This window comes from Pristis pectinata, chromosome 4 (assembly GCF_009764475.1).
Source record: "Pristis pectinata isolate sPriPec2 chromosome 4, sPriPec2.1.pri, whole genome shotgun sequence".
Lineage (NCBI taxonomy): Eukaryota > Metazoa > Chordata > Chondrichthyes > Rhinopristiformes > Pristidae > Pristis > Pristis pectinata.
The window spans coordinates 27,656,213-27,677,420 of NC_067408.1; the positions used below are offsets into that span (position 1 = coordinate 27,656,213).

A 21,208-nucleotide genomic window follows, 5' to 3' on the forward strand; every position below is an offset into this window, starting at 1 on the left:
AGAATTTATTGATTCCATAAATTAGATATTGCATGCAATCTTGAATACCCCATTTTAGGAATTTAGAAGCAGATGCAGGGCACACTGATGCTTTATGAGAAGGATATAAGAATGAAGGACTCAAAAACTGGGATAATTTTCACAAAGAATAATATAACAGGATTTTAACTAAAGTTTTCAAAGCTATGTTATATTGTCAGCTGTGGCTCAGCTGGTAACACTCTGCTTCTGAGTCAGAAGGTTTTAGGTTCAAAACACACTCCAGGGGACTTGTATTCAGAAATCCAAACTGTCAATTTACTATAGTATTGAGGTTTTGTCTTACAGATGAGATGCAAAACCAAGGTTCCATCTGTTCTCACCTATGTATATAAAAACACTATCACAGTGAAGTTAACCTTAGTGTTTTGGATAATATTTATCTATTATTCAATGCCACTACTATCTAGTCATTATCAAAATACCATCAAAACTCAAGGAAATGGAATTGAAAGGAATTATTGTAGTTAAAGAACTTGCACTTATATGCTTGACAAAGCAAGTATAATTTATACGGTTCGATTAGATAAGCTATCTTTACTAGTCACATGTACATCGAAATACAAAGTGGCATGTATCTTTTGCGTAGAGTGTTCTGGGGTCAGCCCGCAAGTGTCGCCACATTTCTGATGCCAACATAGCAGGCCAACAACTTCCTAACTCGTACGTCTTCTGGAATGTGGGATGAAACCGGAGTACCCAGAGGAAACCCGCTAGACACGGGGAGAACATACAAACTCCTTGCAGACAGTGGCCAGATTTGAACCCGGGTCGCTGGCACTGTAATAGCATTACGCTAACTGCTACACTACCGTGCCTGCAGATTGCATGCTACCAAAATTAATTAGAGACAGGAATTATTTAATTCTGCTGTTGAAAGGTAAGTATTATTTAGCACAAAAGAAGAATATTTTTTCCACAGCAACCTACACAGACAGAACCATACAATCTAATGAAAGCAAAACTTACTATCTTTCCTCCAGTTTTCTGGTCAAATGGCACCATGGTGACTTGTTTTGATTCTTTTTGATATGTGCAGTAGTGCTTTACCCAACTGGATCCAAAAGGACCTGGAGAGAAAAGTATTTGGAATGTAAGAGTTGTATATAAAGCAATGCAATGTTGGATAAGTAATTTCTGAAGGATTTTCAAAGCAATAATCATATAAATTTACAAATAACTTTATCCATACTTTTTTTCTGTATGAAAAGGTAGCCTTCCATTGTGTAAGGGCTGATGCTCTGATGCTCTTGAGGGTTCTCCTTCATTTTCTTCATTAGTGATTCAACTTCAGATCGTGTACCTTCAAACCGGTCCCGTGTCTGTAAATAGATGTAGCAGTGACGTCAGTAAAATTTTACTGTTTAATGATTGATGTGTAAAATTCTTGTACCGTAATTCCTCTGAACTATAAAGATACCCAAACCACTATTATGCTATAGATTTTATTCTTCTAGATTTGGTTTACATCTGGTTGGAAAATTTTGAATTAACATGTATTTAGTTATACCATCAACTCTCAATTATTTAGAATAATGGGAGGGTAAGTGTCTCCAATAGATACTAGAGAATATGGATGATGCATAAAATATGCAAAAATACATTAAAATGCATCAAACATGTTGCACAGTAGTTACTTTTTGTTAAATAAAATACTCAAGCATGTTGCTTAAGAGCTGTCTTACAGTAGTACTCTTTCCAGCTTCGAAAACATTCATGTTTCTTTCCTATGGTCAAAACCATACTTCTGTTTTCAAGTGTTTGAAGATGTATTTACCAGTTGATACGACTTTAGGATATGTTACTGGTGTGAAAGCAAGCTTCAGTAAAATTTGGAAGATTTGACAACATTTTAATTTATTTTTTTGTACTCTAACTCCTGCTTATAGACTATTATGGCACTCTTACTGTAGTTAATGTGCTCTTACTGTAACTATGAGTGCATCATTATTAAATACAAACTATAGTAAATGTATTCCTAATATACTCTTACTGCATTCTCTTGTGGTGGGTTTTTAAGCCTAGAAGTCTGGGCCATGTAAACTGATAATGCAGGCTTTGAGAATTAACTAGTTTTACCCATGGGCTAGGTAGCAGTAAACATGGCTTTAGAAAAGGAATACCATGCTTTTGTAATTTGTTTCATTTTGCCAAGGAAAAGACAAAGATTGTGGTAAATCCTGCTACAATGCACATTTAAACCTGTAAAATCCATTTAACCGAATCTAACTAGAAAGTCCTTTTACCAACTTCAGAGCAACAAGACTTCATAGAACATACAACAGTACAGCACAGGAACAGGCCCTTCAGCCCATGACGGCTGTGCCGACCACGATGCCAAAAAGCGTAGAACCCATAACTGAATTCATGGAAGAAAACAAGATACTTATTGGAAGTTAAGGCAGGATGGTGTAATTGCAATACTGAATAACAGCATTGAAACCATTGCTGTTTCAAATTTCCATTAATGACTTAAACCAACAGCAAACTGGTCAAGGATAAACGCATAAAGGGAAATGGTATCTAGCAACATTTTCAATTACATTAAACAATGGATGGTTTAGAGTTTTCGGTCTATAACTGGCAACATGCTTTCAAGAGCATTTAGAAGCATTTTCTGACTCCTACACAGAAAATCTTGGAACATGTGAAAAATTAAAGGATTTGTTGATTTTTTTCTTGGTTTATTTACCAAGCAACCCCAAGAGACATGTAGACATTTAAGAAGGGACATCCATCTCCATTATTTTATTTGTTGTAAAAACTACTTAATCATTTGACTGGTCATATGAATGAGGAAATAATTATTGTAATGTTAAAACACAAAAATGTATGTAAAAACACAAAAGTAACAATTTCAGCTAGCACTTATATGCGTTAGGGTAAATGTGTCTCTGCTTTACTTACATTCTGAATGCTGATCTGAAGCTGGGTTTTAAAATGTCCAAAGTCTTTTGCCAATTCATAACCATGATGATAAAATGTAAAGAGTCCTTGTAAGAATGCAAGCAACTATAAAAAAAGTTATAAAAAATGCAGTCATAAAATATCATTTTCTTTTCTTTATCATCTACAACTTCTTATCTGGAAGGCACAGTAACCATTTAGCCATACTTAACTGTGTACTGCCAATTTGCTGACACATTAAACTGGGACATACATGACTGCAAGCTTAATTGGAAAAAACTTAAATGTAATCACCAAGATTGAACAAAGCATTGGATTCTCGAAGGCTAGCTTCAATTTTTGCACAATTCCTAATTAAGTATCTCAAAGCAATAAAGTCACATAATCGTGTGGCCCAGGTAACACATTTGGTGTGAAAAATATGGATAAACAAAGCACAACTTATTGGGAATTGAAATACTGGTATTAAGCTAGCACTCAAATGTGGACCACTCATTATAATCAAATAATTAGGAAGTTAGCAGCCTGTAGCACAGACATTTAAGATAAAGTGTTGTGATGCAGTTTGATTTGAAATGTTCACCTACTGGTTCCACAAACTCAAACATCTTTCGCTCTTGGACCTCGTGCACTTTCAATACATATTCCAGTGACACTTCGTAGAAACGCTGACGGACGACATCTACTTGACTGTCTGCCTGTAAGAGAAACTCTTTACAGAAACCAAAATAGTATTCAACATCAAAAACAAACAGATTTGGTTCCAATTGTAAATAAAGTACTAAACCTAAAAATTGATTTATTTCCAAATAAGTCAATCCATTAGTTAATAAAGAGAAAAAACAACTCTTTCTCAATTTAAAGCCGTTGCAGATGATGTTACTTGAATCTACCAACAGAGACAGAATAGGCACACATACAGGCATAAGCTGATGATAAAGAATCAGTATGAGCGAGGTAAATCACGCCTGTACAATCCAGCAGGACATTTTGAGACTGTTGCTGTATGGCAGATAGCAGTACCCATGAACGTTGCCTGCATAGGTTCCCCAAATATCACAAACACATCCAAGGATATTGGAGGAGTGTGCATGCTTTTTGTGTTTCATACATAAAAATACAGAGATCTCTCCGTACTCTACTCACTCACAGTTTCTCTTCATTCAGATGAGGAGAGTATTTGTCTGCCTTTTGATTCTTCCTACCAAAGTACATGAATTCACACTTTCCCACATTCAACTCAATTTGCCTAAATTTTCCCCACTCACCCAACCTATCTATTTTATGTTGTACTGTCCAAATGTTGCACTGTCCAAATATCCTCATCACAGCATGCCCACCTACCTATTTTTGGTGTCATCAACAAACTTTGATACATTACACTATTCTTCCTCCACCAAGTCATTAATATAGAAAATGTGTATCTGAGGCCAAGGGCACTTCTTATATTTGAGCAGTCCATTGGTAACAGCTTTCCAGTCTACAAAAGACCATTTATCCTAACTCTGTCTTCTAAGTGATAATAATTTTCAATTCACATTAACACATTTCGCCCAATATCATGAGCTCTTATCTCTGGCAGACTTGAAGATTTCTCTTCTTTAAAATCACTTTGAGTAGGTTTTAAGACACAAGAGATTCTGCAGATGTTGGGTAATTAACTGAGTGATATCTTGCTTGTGTGTATTGTTTGAGTAGGTTTGATTGCATTAAGCTTCTCCTTCTTCATTGATTATGGGGTCCAGCATCTTTCCTACAACAGATATTAAGCTAATTGGCCTATTTTCCCACTTTTTGTCTTCCTCTCTTCTTAAACAAGGGCATCATTCACAGTTTTCCAATTCACTGAAACACTTCATATGATGAAGTCATCAGATAAGGTTCTAAACAAGAGAATAGTAAAATGAAAGTGCACAGAATTAGTGGCTGCCTCCTAAGAGATTGAAGTTAAGAGACACCAAGGAGATATAAAGGATTTGTTATATATAACAAGCAGTGTTCCACTGATACCTGTAGGTGCACTGGGGCCCAAGTTTTTCAACATATTTGTTAATGGTGTTAATGAGGAATAGAAGTTATGCACCCAAGTTCTCAGAAGGCATAGTTAGCTGCATAAATGGGAAGAAAAACTTAAAAAGGACTCAAGGGGAGTGACATTAAATGTGATATTAGCCTCCTAATGGGAAATTCAGACTTGGCTAACAGCATTTCTCATTAATAAGTTTCAAAATGATCTATAAACACAGTCACTTGACTGTACTATCAATACTCATATGTATAGATGGGCAGCTTAGTCCAGTTGTGCATTTGTTTTTAATTGGACAGCTAAGAAATAGAACTTCTTTGATCAATTCTTTTTTAATTCCTGTCTGCTGAATGGATGTAAATATTAAGCACATCTACACATAAGCACATTTTTCTTATTTTGTGATGGTGCTATTATAGTAATAGAAATGTTTTACTATTGCTGCTTATAATGACTATGGTTTATCATGCATACACAACAACGCAATGATAAAGTAACAATAAAAAGGAGATTTAAGAAATCACTAAGTAAATAATTTGCAACTACAAATTTGTTTTACAATCAGAAAATTGTCAAGAATAAATCCAGATTGCTGATAGCAGCTCCTGGTAAACTTAAATTCATCATTACTAAGCATGACACAACATATTGAATGAGTACAAACTATTAACACTGTACTCATAAATTTGGAAGAAATGCAGTTACTTCAGTTGAGTCAATGGCTTGCCCGTAGGCCCAAATAGGCATGTGAATTGAGGGCTTTATTTTTAATCCTATTAAGTCTTCCTATCGTAGTACTGGAGTATGCTAATCGTAAAACATTCATTTTGCATAAGGTCTGCCTTTACTAGTATAGAGATGGATCACAGTTGATAAGTTTCTCAGAAGGGACACATGTACCAGACTGCAACCATAGGTTGCAGGTTGGAACTTATGAGGCCCTCTACTCTAATTAGTAATGGAACCAGTTTTGAGATTTTCAGCTTAAAGTAGGTTGGTAATGAAAAATAGATATCCAATTCCAGCTAATCCTCATCTCCTGTGTTTTCACTGCACACCCCCCCCCCACTTCTGATTATCTCATTTTTGTTCCCTTTCCCATACCCCCTTCACCCCTCCCATGACCCATTTTCATACCGTCCCCCTCCCCTCCTGGTTCCATCCACTTACCACCCACACATTTTACCCACCCTCCCCCATCCAGTTCCATTTGTCTACTCTCCTCTAATTATCACCTTCCTTATTTATCATATTCCAGCTCTGGTAGCCTTTATGTTCCTGCTTATCCCCATCTCCACCTTCACCCTCCCCTTCCACCATCTAGCTCCATCTGCCTTATTTTGTCTGCCTCCATATCCCAACTCCACCCTTCTCCCACCCCTACCTGGCTCTATCTGCCCATCATCCTTCACCCCTCCTCAGTCCACCAATCACTGACTAGCCTCCGTCTCACCACTCCCCCTTCCCTCCCACTTTCAGACCTGATGCAGGGTTTCGACCTGAAATGTCAACAATTCCTTCACCTCCCTGCCACCCCACAGATGCTGCTCAACCTGCTGAATTTCTCCAACAGATTGTCTGTTGCTCCAGATTCCAGCATTGACAGTCTCCTGTGGCTCCATGAAAAATACAATGTTGAACAAATTATAGATTTAAAATCAGTTTTCCAAATTCATTGCAGATGCAGGAATAAAATAACTACCTCCTGAAGATGAGAATCCTTTTTTTTGGATGACAGATTTAAATGTTTTTCCAGTACATTGCAGTACTTTTCTGTTTCCTTATCATATTTCTTCTTTGCCTCCTACACAAAGGAAAGATGGGTAAAAATAACACTTCAGATATCAGGCAGAGTTCAATTCATGCTTTTTATTGCAGAAAGAGCTTATGAGTTGATTTGATACAATAGTTTAAAAACTTCTGAATGGATGGATGGGTCACAGTACTCAGAAATGGATTATTTCCAGTGATTATAAACATCACAACAGGGGAAGTTACTGTAAAATTCAAGACAGAGAACAGGTGAAAATATGTATTTACACAGAGTCATGTAATTGCAGAAAATTTAGAAAATGTCTGTTGCTGAAGCAGACACCATTTCAACACTTGATTAGATTAACTAAGTAGGCACTCTTAACTTCAGGGAGCAATGATTGAGGCCATTTCAGGAGGAATTCCAGGAATAGAGTGCAAGAAAGTTCAGCTGAGAGCAAGGGAATCACAGGAGTTTGATGCCAAACAGGGTGCCTGCGCACAAACTCATTAGTTAAAATGTGCTGCTTTAATTGACTTGGGCAAAGTTTCTAGCAGGAGGATTTCTTAAGTCCGAGTGTGACTTTAGCAAGGGATCAGTTGAACCTGTGGAAATTTTAGTCGAAGCCATCAAAACTAAATTAAAAATGAATTGAAAGCGAACAGTCTTTGTGTCAAATGGAGTGTTTAATTTCACAAATGTTCATATGCATTATTACCTTTCTTATAAATGTAACCCTAATTAATCAGAAGGACATTATATTGGATTTTCATTTATTTCCCAGGTCAACAGACAATAGCATTTCATAGAATTTGTATGCAGTTCTGGTTGCCCCATTATGGGAAGGAAGTGGAAGCTTTTGAGACGGTGCAGAAGAGGTTCACCAGAATACTGCCTGGATTAGAGAGTATTAGCTGTAAAGGAGGTTGGACAAAGTTGGGTTGTTTTCTCTGAAGCATTGGAGGTTGAGCACATAGCAGATAGAGGTTTATATGATGAAAGACATATATAGGATAAACAGTCAGAGTTAGAAATACTACAGAACATAGCTTTAAGGTGTCAGGGGCAAAGTTTAAAGGAGAAGGAGATGTGCAGGGTAAGTTTTTTTGTACAGAGAGAGAGGTAGGAGCCTGGAATGCACTGTCATTGGTGGTGGTGGAAGCAGCTATGATAGTGGCGTTTAAGAGATGTTTAGACAGGCACATGAACATGCAGGAAATGGAGGGATATGGAACATGTGCAGGCTGATAGATTTAGTTTAATTTGGCGCCATGGTCACCACAGACATCATGGTCCAAAAGGTCTGTTCCTATGCTGTACTGTTCTATGAAAGATGGCTGGCGAACAAGCAAATTTTATTCCAGTGAAAATCTTATTTCTCACTGAATTCATTTTATGTTTTTACAACTGCCCTGAATGAGGCAAAAAAAACTGTAGATACCAAAATCAATTTTAAAATCACATTTATTTTGTCTAAATGTATAATACAATAATTTGATTCAGGACAAAATCTTTCTGTAAATCAGAGTCTCATTGAGCTCTAACAGGTTAAGCTACAACATGGTGTGTGGCAAATCGGATAAGAAAGTGAACAAACTTGCCTGAGTAGAGGAAGCCATCAATACAACAGAAGAGTACGTTTTACAAGCCAATCTCAATTTTATTTGGAGAAGAGGTTTTGGAAGTAAAAAGGAAATAACAAGGAGTATGAAGCAAAGTGGAAGGAAATGGAATAAACAAAGTCAAAATATCGAGCAAATTACTTTTGCAGCTCCAATTTGTTCCTTCCGAAATCTTTCCAATGGACTGATGAGGACATCAGCTGCATTCTCAATCTGATATGAAAGCAAACCAACATTAGAAATGAAAATATAGAAAACTCAGAGAAATTTAACTTGAATACTTGAAAAGACTTCCCTTCCCTTATAAGTTTCAACCTGGTGCGAGTAGTTTCACAGCAATCATTTCTTACATTAAGCTTTAGTAAAACCAATGATCAAAAGCAAAACAACCTTTCTAGATTTCTGAAATCAAAGATCAAAGCCATTCCAAATTTAGCTATGGCAATGTACTTCCAAATTTATTTTTCACAAGGACTCAATCCTTCTCCTTCACATCTCACAACAAAGTTAGATCTCTATTGAAAGTTTTTTTTAAGAAGCAGAATCAATAACATGTATTTTATTTAAGACTAGCAATGTGAATGACATTGGCAGTCTGGAATTCTTGCCCATCCTTGATTGCCTCAGAAGAAGTTGTCAGCCTTCTCCTCAAGAAGTGAGATTCTCAAGAATAAAAATGTGGGCTCTATCTGCACTACCAACGGAATAAATTATATCAGCAAACAAAAATCATTTCAACTGCAAATGCTGCTTAACATTTCTCTCAGTACAACCTTGAACAGTGCAAAATAAACCAAACATACTTATTTCAATAGCTCTTAGCTCGAGTAGTGTGTGCAAGCTAAAGCTGGTGCCTACTCAGTCAAGTCAATTCCCTCCCCAGGTGGCCCCTGTTATTTCATTATACTTGTGAAATGCTCTCAAGGCAAAGAATACATTTCCAACAGTTATACTATTGTCAGTATTGATAAAGAAACAAGCAATGGCATAGGAATTCTATCATGCAGTGCAACACCGTTGTGTGCTACATGATGGAATATTATCACAAGTACACTGGTAGCGTAATTCCAAAGTCTTGTTTCAGATCCTCCAAGCATACTGTATGTTGCACAGTAAAGTCAAGCAGTGTGCAATGGTCATCTTAAACTCATTTGGACAAAATGATTCTGCACCCAAAACCTGCAAATAATCCTTAAACCCTTGAATCATCTTTAACTGCAAAGTCTTTAATATTACTTAAATGATGCCCAGCCTTACCTGGACCAATGCTGGAAAGTCCAAGATGTAAATCTTCTTCCAGGTAGATTATTCGTTAGCAGTTTTTCCTGAGTGATCGTTCCTACTGTAAGTCACAGACCCTCCCTTCGATCCATCATTCAACTAACCAACTGCCCATCTATTTGATTCTCGCCATCAATCATCTCTTTAAATGACAGTCTCCTATCATGACCTATCCTCTTTCCCAGTCATCTTAATCAACACAATCCTTTCTCTCACGTTGTAACTCCTCACACTGCCACCACTAGGAGGATTAATTGACCTCCTTCACAAACTCCACTCTACATAATTTAGGAGCTTGTGGATGACAGGTATTTAGCAAAGAATATTGCTACCTGGAGAGCCTCACAAAAGACTGACGCAGCAACCCTACCCCCCTGCACCCACCCACCCATATAATTGATCTTACACCAAAAGGTTTAGTATAAAACTTAAAATGTATATTTTTAATGAAAATATTTCAATTGAAATGAGATGATTCAAACATTAAAGTTGAAGTGTACATTTTCAATGTAATCCAGAAGAGGGCATAATTGCACCTGTAACTAACTGGACTGCTTTACAGTCCCACAATGATCTCCATTTCCCTGTTACTCTTAACATTCAAATAGTATATTATGTGTTGCCCTTACAATATTCCAAGACTCTATTTCAGCTTTCTCAATGTCCTTCTTTACAAAAACAGCCCAACGTTATAAATGTACTGATCAAAATAGCGCGACGCTATTACAGCGCCAGCGATCGGGGTTCGATTCCTGTTGCTGTCTGTAAGGAGTTTGTACGTTCTCCCGTGTCTGTGTGGATTTCCTCCGGGTGTTCCAGTTTCCTCCCACATTCCAAAAACTTACGGGTAGGTTAATATGGGTTTAAAATGGGCGGCACAGACTCATTGGGCCGAAAGGGCCTGTTCCCACGCTGTAAATAAAATTTTTTTCTAAATTTAAAAATGCCACTCACCAAACGCCCTCGCTCATCTTCAAGGTTTTTTAGAACTCCTGCAAACTCTTGAAGTGATTTTGCTTTAAAGAAAAGTGTAAATCAGTCAACAAAACCATGATTTCCTCCAAAACCAACAATGGGATTGACTGATGATTCTACAATTAAAATGGCACAAGTGTATTCTTGGCATTAATTACATTGTACACAAAAAGGACTAGAAGTGCAGTATCATAAGTTAACATTAATTCATCTTGTGCCCCCTGCATTAATTTCACCTTTCTTATAGTAGAAGCGAGAGTGTGCATTTACCCTTATGCATACTTTTGACCCACTAACATATTCAAAACTCAAAAAAAAAAGCAGCCCATAGGTCCTCACTGTAGTTTAAGGCAAAAATACAAAAATGCTGTAAATATTCATATTGATGTAAACTATAACGACCAACAATTTTGGTGGTTACAGCTCCTTTATTCATTTTGCTTTCTGTCCAATAATGTATCATGATAACAACTCACAAACAAATATATTTCATGGAAGTGAGTTTGCTGTAAGTCTGTCCCAATGATGTGCCATGAATGAGAGAGGCAGTTGCCAGTTTCAAGAATATACCTAAAATCAGGCCATGCTGTTGAGTGGAGTAAATCTATCTCATCCTTTTGAAATCGAGTGAATAACAAAAACAAAGTCAACAATCAGTCATGAGGAAACAAAATCGAAAATAATTTTCTTGATTAGGCAAATGAACCTGAAAATACCTGAAGAACAATGTGGCCACAGCTCAAGCTAAATAAACTTTTACTGAGTTGTCAGCTTTTAACCTACTTTAAACAGTCAGAATTACTGAAGGGAAATGACAAAACTTCAATGTTTTGTGTAGAGGAAGAAAGAATGAAACACAAGATTTCTAATTCATTGTCTGAATGTAGATCTTGCTAATTTATCCTATATTTATTACCAATCTCTAGTAGCCAGTAGTTAGATTTAACTGGTACAGAAGAAATTCAGTTTCCACTCTGCCCCAAAAAATATCCCCAAGCAAAACCAAAATAGTATGCATTAATAAACAGATACTGAGGAACAAGAGAAAGAATTAACGAGATTCTCCTTGCTCTCCATACAAGGACTGATTAGGGATAGTCAGCATGGTTTTGTTCATAGGAAATCATGTCTCACAAAGTTGACTGAGTTTTTTTTTGAAGAGGTGACCAAAAGGATTGACAAGGGCAGTGCAATGGACATTATCTACATGGACTTTAACAAGGTCTTTAACAAGGTCCCACAAGGTGGGCTGCTCCAGAAGGTTAGAATACAGAGGATCCACAGTGAAATAGTAACTTGGATGCAAAATTGGCTTGGTTGAGGGAGGGAGAGGGTGGTAGTGGAGGGTTGCTTTTCAGATTGGAGACCTGTAATGAGTGGTCTGCCACAGGATCGGTGCTGGGTCCTTTATTGTTCATCAGGTATATTAATGAGTTGGAGAAGAATGTAGGTGGCATGATTAGTAAGTTTGCAGATGACACCAAAATTGGTGGTATAGTGCACAGTGAAGAAGGCTGTCTAAGGTTACAACAGGAATTAAACAACAAGTAGGCAAGGGAATGGTTGATGGAATTTAACTCTGATAAGTGCGGTGATACATTTTGCAAAGTTAAACCAGGCCAGGATGTACACAGTAAATGGCAGGATCGTGGGAAGTGTTACTGAACAGCAAGACCTTGGGTGCAAGTACACAGTTAACTGAACAAGGCGACACAAGTAGACAGAGTGGTGAGCCAAGGCATATGGTTATGCTTGCCTTCATCAGCTGAGGCATTGAGTATAGAGTTGGGACGTCGTATTACAGTTGTACAAATCGTTGGTAAGGCCGTATTGTGTGCAGCTCTTATCGCCACACCATAGTAAGGATATAGTCAAGCAAGAGAGGATGCAAAAAAGATTCACAGGAATGTTGCCTGCACTGGAGGGCTTGAGTTATAGAGAGAGATTGGATAGGCTGGGACTGTTTTCCCTGCAGCAAACAAGACTGAGGGGTGACCATATAGAGGTTTATAAAATTATGACAGGCATAAATAAGGTGGATGGTCACAGTCTTTTTCCCAGGGTAGGGGAGTCTAACACTAGAGGGCATAGGTTTAATGTGAGAGGGGAATGATTTAAAGGGATCTGAGGGGCAAGGTTTTCACACAGAGGGTGATAGGTATATGGGACAATCTGCCAGAGGAGGTGGTCGAGGCAGGTACAATTACAATGCTTAAAAGACATTTGGACAGGTACATGGATGGGAAAGGTTTAGAGGGATATGGGCCAAAGCAGGCAAATGGGATTAGCATAGATAGGCACCTTGGTCAGCATGTATGATTTGGGCTGAAGGACCAGTTTCCATGCTGTATGACCCAATGAATCTACTTCCCAACCATAGTTTCACTGAATTGCACCCCACCGTTTCACATGATTTTCTTCTTTCCTTTTGCATGAAAATTTTATTGTCACCAAGCAACCAACCACCCCAATCACCTACAAATATACACACACAAAATCCATTTAATTTTCTGATCTGACTAAAATTGTCAATATTGAGACAATTACTGGCAAATTAGCAAGTCTTATAGCCAGGTCAACGTCTACTTAAAAACTATGTTGAAGTTGCCCAATTCACTTTGCATCAAACCTTTACACTCAACTCTGTGCACAATTCAAACAACCCCAAGCACAAAATCCCAGACACTACCCCTCCTAACCACCTCCACCACAGCACAGAACCATCACTTTGAAGGCATAGAGAATCGTTCAGCATATGGTGGTTCAACATCTCGAGACATAACTCAAGATACTCATTAATGAAACGTCACAGTTAATGAGAACAAAGGAACATCTGAAAGCAGCCCCATTCAGAGTGAAGGGCAAACCAAACACAAGATGCTTCCGCATAATGAACCTATGAATTTTAACCATGACATTCATATCCTGTGAATTCTTAGATGCTAATTAACCGAACCTTCTCAATCATGCCAATTTTGTAGGAGTGAAATACTGAATTATGAACTATAGCAAAAAAAAACAATTCAAGGTCCCCAAACTTTTAGGAATCAAGGAACCAACAATCTCTCAGCCAACTCATATAAACTATGGCTGTCCTTCCATTCAGGAAGAGTTGTAACCAGATTGAAACTAAACCTACACCGTTATTCAGTTTTTGTTGGGGGGATTACACTTTGAGGTAACAAATTAAGATTTCAAAGGAAGGATTGGAATAATTAGCAGAGAAAAAGGAGGAATTTTAACAAGCACAACATTTAAGGCAATGAGATAAAATGTTATGCAAGAGCAAACAGTATGATGAACTTTGTGAACAGCACATCCTAGTGGAGGAGGCACCAAGAAAAAAACGAAAGGAAGGTGGCAAATTTAATGACAGGAGGACCACATGGGAGATGCTTTATAAACTAATGGATAAGTTTTTATCTATGCACAACATGCACAGCAAGCCAGATGTAGACACAGCCAAGTCTCATGTGCAGAACACTACAGCTCAACTCTGGCTAACTAATCAATGTTATACCATGTCTCATTCAGGTAAATGGAGGCAAACTCCAGCTTAGGCTAAGGAAAACCAATCAAATGTAGCATTTGACCAAGCATTTAAGGGATAAAACAGTGGCTACCAAATATTCATCCAAGAGCAGAGAAGTGACTGTAAATTGACCAAAAGACGTTTGTATTACATCTGCAGAAAATCTCTTCTGTGAAAGGCAACCTCAAAAGATCAAATAGCAGGTGAGTCTATTGCAATATTTAGTATACTGCCTTCACTCCCACACCAATAACCATGGAATCATAAAATGATACAGCAATGAAGGAAGAAATTCAGCCTACTGAGCCTGCACTTTTTCCCTATGTCCTTTACATTTTACTTGCTTCCCACTAAAATGATTGTAGGAGAAATAGAATGACACCTGTTTGGTTTTTAGGCCAGAGTGAGATGGAGACTAGGGAAAAAAAATATGACAAATCACGTAGCACATAGAAACACAATTTACTTTTCTTTCCCCCAAAACTCCATTTAAAAATCACATGTACAAATAACGTTGAAGCAGTCACACCTACCTGGAATTATAAGTTGTCTTTCCAAGTCATAATCATCTTGCACAATGCATCAGTGATTCTGCACTTCACCTTTCTTCATCAAATGCACTTCAAAACCTACCATTTTGGGCTATATCCATCTCATACTATGCACCAGTCATGCTGCAATTTGCCCCATTTAGACAACTACTGCAAACACTGAAGTCAATAGAAATCAAGAACCAGTGTACAAAAGACCACCAATCTGCCATAAATCCACTTTGTGCTATAGCCCTGTACCAAATTATCGCTTTGGTACTTCATGAAGCTTCCCACTAAGCACATGCAGTGAATAGAATATAAATAAAACTCACCTATGCAGATCTCATCATCTGTCTCTGCATCTCCAATGCACTGAAACTTAAATTCATTTAACGATTCTGCAAACTTCCTCTTTGCGACAGACAGATCTAAATTCAGAAAACAGAAAATAGTATCACAATAAAAACTCCACAGAAAATTTCAGTTATTCTTCTCTTTGGATGTATCATGAGCCACGGGCTGAGTGTTTATATAACGGTCACTCTAATTACAGACAATGTAATTCATTATGTGGAGTGCATAGAGGGTTTTTGTTGTGCTTTGATGCCATATAAATGAAATTATTATTACAGCTTTCTATTAAGCCCTCATTAATACAGACATCTGGAAGTCTTTAAGTTGAAGTGGGTTCATTTATTCTTTCCTTCCTTTGGGAGGAATTTTTTTCCATATCCATTCAAGATTCTTAATGACACTACAGGGTAACTTTAACAGAGGGGATTAAAAATGGACAAATTTGTGACACTCACCCTCAGTGCACCATGAACTTACCTGCTTCTATTTAACCATGATGGGTATTCAAATAACTAGCCACGATGAGTCAAATCCATAATTATATTCAGTTGAGACTAAAATAGTTATTTTGACAGTGATTTAAATTTTTCAGGGTTTGAGACACCGAAACAGCTAAAGATTTGGATGCAACTGTTAAATATTTTTTTTATTTACACAACTACCAGTGAATCTGGAGAAGCAGGAACGCACCACCTGTCCATCCAGCATATCTGCTACCTTGATAAATAGATCACCTCTCAATGCAGATTTGTGATCCCTCCCGATCCCATCACCTTTTGATTGCTTGATATGACACCTACTCCAACTCCCAATCTTTTCGAGGAATATATTGACCTTCCTCAACTGTCCACACCCACAGCTTTCTATTGCTGGCTTTCCCACTGTCTAGTCTGTCAACCTGGTCATCTGTGAGGGTGTTAAATTGAGTAAAGTTACAATATAATTAATTCGACAGTATGTCAGCACAGAACCTCACCTCCTGCTTTCTTCACTATCAGAGCCATGTAACAAAGGGATATGCTCACATTGTTAATCTTCTGCTACTGAGACACACTTTCATTTCAGTATTTTCATATGCTAAATCAAAAATTCTCCCTCAGCAAAACAGATTCAATGACAGCCATACAGTGCTTCTATGTAACTGACAATGACATCACAACAGCACATCCAAACATATAGATAAGCAACAGACTCCAGCATTAAACCAATTTTTTGCAGTCCTACAAGTCTTTCCTCAACAAGTCCTTCATGGAATGAGATGCTTCCATCATTCTCAGGGATTTTGTTTTAATTCATTCATGGGCTACAGCCATTGAGAAGATGGCAAGTTGCATTCTGGATCTGGTGTAGTTCAAATGGTATAGTGCCTTTGGGAAGGTATGTTACGTGGTTTTGATCCGGTAACCATGAGGTTAATGATATATACCCAAGTCAGAATGGTGTATGATATTGAAGAACCTCAGATGTGGTAGAGCTCCCACAACACCAGTTGTCCAATGTGGGAAAGGTTACAAGTTTGGAAGGTAACGTCAAAGAAGCCTTGTCCAGTTGTTGAATTGTATTTTACGAATGGTACAAACACATTGAAACTAAGAGGAAGTGTTCCAAGTAGTCTCTGGGGGGAGCAGTTAAGCAAACCACTTTATGCTGGACAGTGTAAAGGTTCTCAAGTATTGCTGAAGCTAAACTCATCTAGGCAAATGAACAAAATTCCATCACATTTTTGATTTGCAAATGTCGGAAAGGTCTTAGCGATGAGCAAGATAAGTCACCTTAAGGATTAGAGCACATGATGTTAAAAGTCTCTTCGGCTTCTGCCAGTGAGTTAAAGTATAGCAGCAAAAGGAAGACAATAGGATTTAAGATAAAATTCTCCAAAAGCAGCTATTAACAGTTTGCTTTAACAAGTAATGGGACAAACAGTCAGGCTGTCACAATGGTAGAAATATATAAAGCATAGAGGCCAAGAAACTACACTCTGAATAAAGCTTTGAACTCTGATGACAAAGGGATGAAAGCTGAACACATTCAGGTTTCAGAATTTTCAGCATATGGAGGCTTTATTTTAACACCAAAACTATTCAACTGGAACTCTGAATTGTATTTATTTGAAAAAAGTAATAACCTCTCCCCAAATCCAATGCAATATTTACATTTTTAAATAATGGAGAACAGCAAGAAGCAATCAGATAAAGAGCTACCCACAAAATCACTTCATTATTCACTCAGAAATCAAGTTAAATTTACATGAATATCGCCTCCGTCTAACTGAAAAAAGAGAATGGAGTGGCAGTGAAGTGAGTCTCTCTCTCTCCAACTCCATCTGTTTCCCTCTCTTTCTTCCCCTTCCCCTCCACCCTGCCCCCTTTATGAACGTGTAGAGAGCAAGTTAAAGTCAAGTCTAATAAAAGTCAATGCTTTGAAATATTAAACCCTGTTTCCATCTCTACAGATAGTATTTCAGCAATTTCTGTTTTTATTTCAAAATCAAAAATAGCCTTTTGGTGAAAATGTTGATTTCCATATGTAATTCAGCCACAATTTCCATTATAAATTTCAGTTTCTCTATGTATAATGTAAACTATATAAACCAGTTATGCTTAACCATATCTTCTCATTCACAGTAGATAGAGGATGTCCTATTTTCCTTTTCTCTGTTATGTCCAGATGTACTGGAATGAAATGGACTAGAAGCATGTTAAAAATGCAAAGCACAGCACCAAAACTTGCTCTTGGGCCTAAATGACATAAAAAGGAATCCATGGCAACTTTTTGGAAATATAGTGTTAGTTGCAGCTGTGAAGACAGAAGTAAGTTTCAATATTAATAGCTCCACAAGAGAGGAGGCATCCCTTTGTTTTTTTAAAACCAGACAGCATTGAGGAAGGCAATGTCAACACTGAAGATGTGGATCATGTCCCATTCAACTTCTTCTTGAACAGTTCAGCTTCAAGCCTTCCCCAATTTTTAGTACCAGAAACATCAACTCCTCTCCAATCCTTCTAGAGCTAAGCCAAGGATTCCAGAATCATAGAGTCACAGAGCTATACAACATGGAAAACAGGCCCTTCGGCCCAGCTCATCCATGCTGACCAAGTTGCCTAACTGAGCTAGTCCCATTTGCCTGCATTTGGTCCATATCCCTCTAAACCTTTCCTATGCACGCACCTGTTCATGCCACGGCCAAGAAAGCTCACCAGCACCTCTACTTCCTCAGGAAACTAAAGAAATTTGGCATGTCCCCTTTGACACTCACCAACTTTTATCGATGCACCATAGAAAGCATCCTATCTGAATGCATCACAGCTTGGTATGGCAACTGATCTGCCCAGGACCACAAGAAACTGCAGAGAGTTGTGGACACAGCTCAGCGCATCACGGAAACCAGCCTCCCCTCCATGGATTCTGTCTATACCTCTCGCTGCCTTGGTGAAGCAGCCAGCACAATCAAAGACCCCACCCACCCAGGTCATTCTCACTTCTCTCCTCTCCCATCAGGAAAAAGATACAAGAGCCCGAGGGCACGTACCACCAGACTCAAGGACAGCTTCTATCCCATGGTGATAAGACTATTGAACGGTTCCCTTATACAATGAGATGGACTCTTGACCTCACAATCTACCTTGTTTGACCTTGCACCTTATTGTCCACCTGCAATGCTCTTCCCTAGAGCTATGACACTTTACTCTGTATTCTGTTATTGTTTTTACCCTGTACTACCTCCACGCAATTGATCTGTATGAACGGTATGCAAGACAAGTCACTCAGTAAAAGTCACAATAATAAACCAATACCAAGTGTATTTTAGATGTAATTGTACCTGCCTCTACCACTTTCTCCAGCAGCTCGTTCCAATATATGGACGACCCCGTGTGTGAAAAAGTTTGTGTCTTTAAAGTATGTACTACTTTTCTATGCCCTCTTATTATTTCACTTCAGTATTTCTCCCTGCTTTCTCCTACTTGTTTTCTTTTACTCTTTCCTAATTTCTCTTATTTGCTCTGGCCATGTTCAGCTGTCCATGTATTCATTCTTTCCTTACTCTCATTGATCCCTTATATTTTCAGTCATTTGATTAGTGGTTAATTTGTTCTAGCATATATGTTATTTTCCTTTACTGAACAGAGATTTAAATGTTTCCTATTGCTGTTCTACAGCATTGCCAATCTGTATTGTTTTACATCTTATTTTTCCAAATTCTGTTCTCAGACCCCCCCACAATTAGCTTTTTTCCAACCTACTATTCTATTTTGTCATACTTATGTACTTCTCAATAAGTAGCTTAAAGTGTAGTATATTATAGTCACTATTGTCTACATGCTGCCCTATTTTCACTTCTCTTTTCTGCATTGGTTTATTCTTCATTTTGGTACATAACCTTACATTGGAAAGGCCACATTTGGAGTACTGTGTACAGTTCTGGTTGCCCTGCTATAGGAAGGATGTCATTAAACTGGAAAGGGTGAGAAAAGGACTTACAAGGATGTCATCGAGACTAGAGGGTTTGAGTTACAAGGAGAGGCTGGATAAGCTACGACTTTTATAAAATATGAGGGGTTTATAAAATCATCAGGGGCACAGAGAAGCTGAATAGCCACAGTCTTTTCCCCAGGGTAGGGAAGTCCAAAAGTATTAAGAGCATAATAATGTGGCCACTTGCACTACAATATTTGTAGGGCACACAGTAAAATGGACACACCTTGTTTTTAAATTAATTTTTCATCCCACAGGATTCCAAGACTGGACCTGATCATATATTTCATTGTTGTTTGTGTAACTTCTCCACACTGTATTTTAAAGGAAGCTAGGTAAACACGAGGAAGAAAGGAATATCATGTTGTGGAGACCAGATAAAGGAGGGTAGAAGAAAACTCATGTGGGACACTGCAGTTTTAACATTCTACATGATTCTATGATTTGCTTTCACATCTATGACTGTTGTTCCCTACTCTTCCCTGCAATTAAGCCAACCCATACAATGATTTACTGTACATAATGATCGTGGACTAATTTCTGTACAGATTCGAGAAAGAATAGCGCTGAAGTTATGAAGGAGTGATATGTTAAATAACTTAAGCACCATGCTTTTCAAAAGGTTGGTCATTTTTAATCTGTATTCTACTTTAAAACATGAAAGTAGGTAGGTCCAAACACTATCCATGCAAATATTGCCAATATCAGTGACCTTTTAATATCACCTTAATGCAGATCCAATGAAATGATCAACTCTGCACAAGGATCTCTTTCATACTAATACAGATATACTGTATATGTCTCAGCTGGTTCAGTGATAGCAATCTTGACCACTTCAAAAGGCTTCAGGTTCAAGTCTGACTTCACTCACTTACTTGAGGACACATTCTAGACTCCAGCACCGTACTAAAAGATGACCACACTGTTGGAGTTATCATTCCTCACACAAGGAGGTAAACTGAGGCACTTTCTGCCCTCTTAGGAGAATGTTCCCATAACAATATTCTGAAGAGTAGGGAGTTACCCACTTATAAACATTCCAAAAAACCCACATAATCTGGTCATCACCATTCTGCTAGCTGTGGAGTTTGCTGTGAGCATATATTGGCTGCCACGTTTCCTATAATACAAGAAAGGATACATTTCAAACTACTTAACTGGCTATAAAGTGCTTTAGGATGCCTGGGGGGTCAGAAAAGCTGGCATGAACAAGCATAACATCAATGCACATTTGTGCTAGTCTCTCTTTCTTCTCATTAAATTCACTCACTCATCTTGCCAGCAACAAATGCAAATTCGTCAGAATAGATGAATTATGATACTTATTAAGTGCTGTATTTAGCTCCCAAATAAGAAACAGAGTTTACCTCGTGGAAATTAAGTTTTAGGTCTTTTCCAACAAAATAGCTGCCACGTGGACTCCAGAATTTGGCTTCAAGACTAAGGATTTTGGGAACTCTTGCCAAACTCTATTTATTGACAATCTCAAGATGTATTTTTATGTGAATGATTTGCTTGGTCAGTTCAGAAGACATTATGTCTCAGCAGTGTAATGTAGAGTCAACTCTTGAGCTAAGCAACAAGTAAACAGCTTGTAGCAGGTACACTTTAAAAGAAAAAACCAAAGAACGGTATTCTAACCCCATATGCCTCTCACAAAGAAAATCTTACTGCCAGTCTCTGAATAACTTAGAAAATTGCTGCATTATCTGC

The 21,208-nt window shown here is 37.9% G+C and overlaps 1 protein-coding gene across 6 annotated transcripts in view; it reads right to left on the minus strand.

Annotated features, from left to right (window-relative positions):
* Positions 1-21,208, minus strand: part of LOC127569622 (rho GTPase-activating protein 26-like) — a 127,591-nt gene that overhangs the window by 75,341 nt on the left and 31,042 nt on the right. For all 6 annotated transcript variants that reach the window (XM_052014420.1, XM_052014426.1, XM_052014423.1 and 3 more), the window contains 8 exons: positions 15,001-15,096; positions 10,583-10,644; positions 8,489-8,560; positions 6,675-6,776; positions 3,534-3,644; positions 2,947-3,051; positions 1,232-1,361; positions 1,009-1,109 (listed from right to left, as the gene is read on the minus strand). In XM_052014420.1, the coding sequence (XP_051870380.1) occupies positions 1,009-1,109; positions 1,232-1,361; positions 2,947-3,051; positions 3,534-3,644; positions 6,675-6,776; positions 8,489-8,560; positions 10,583-10,644; positions 15,001-15,096 (779 nt within the window). The remainder of the gene's footprint in view (positions 1-1,008; positions 1,110-1,231; positions 1,362-2,946; positions 3,052-3,533; positions 3,645-6,674; positions 6,777-8,488; positions 8,561-10,582; positions 10,645-15,000; positions 15,097-21,208) is intronic.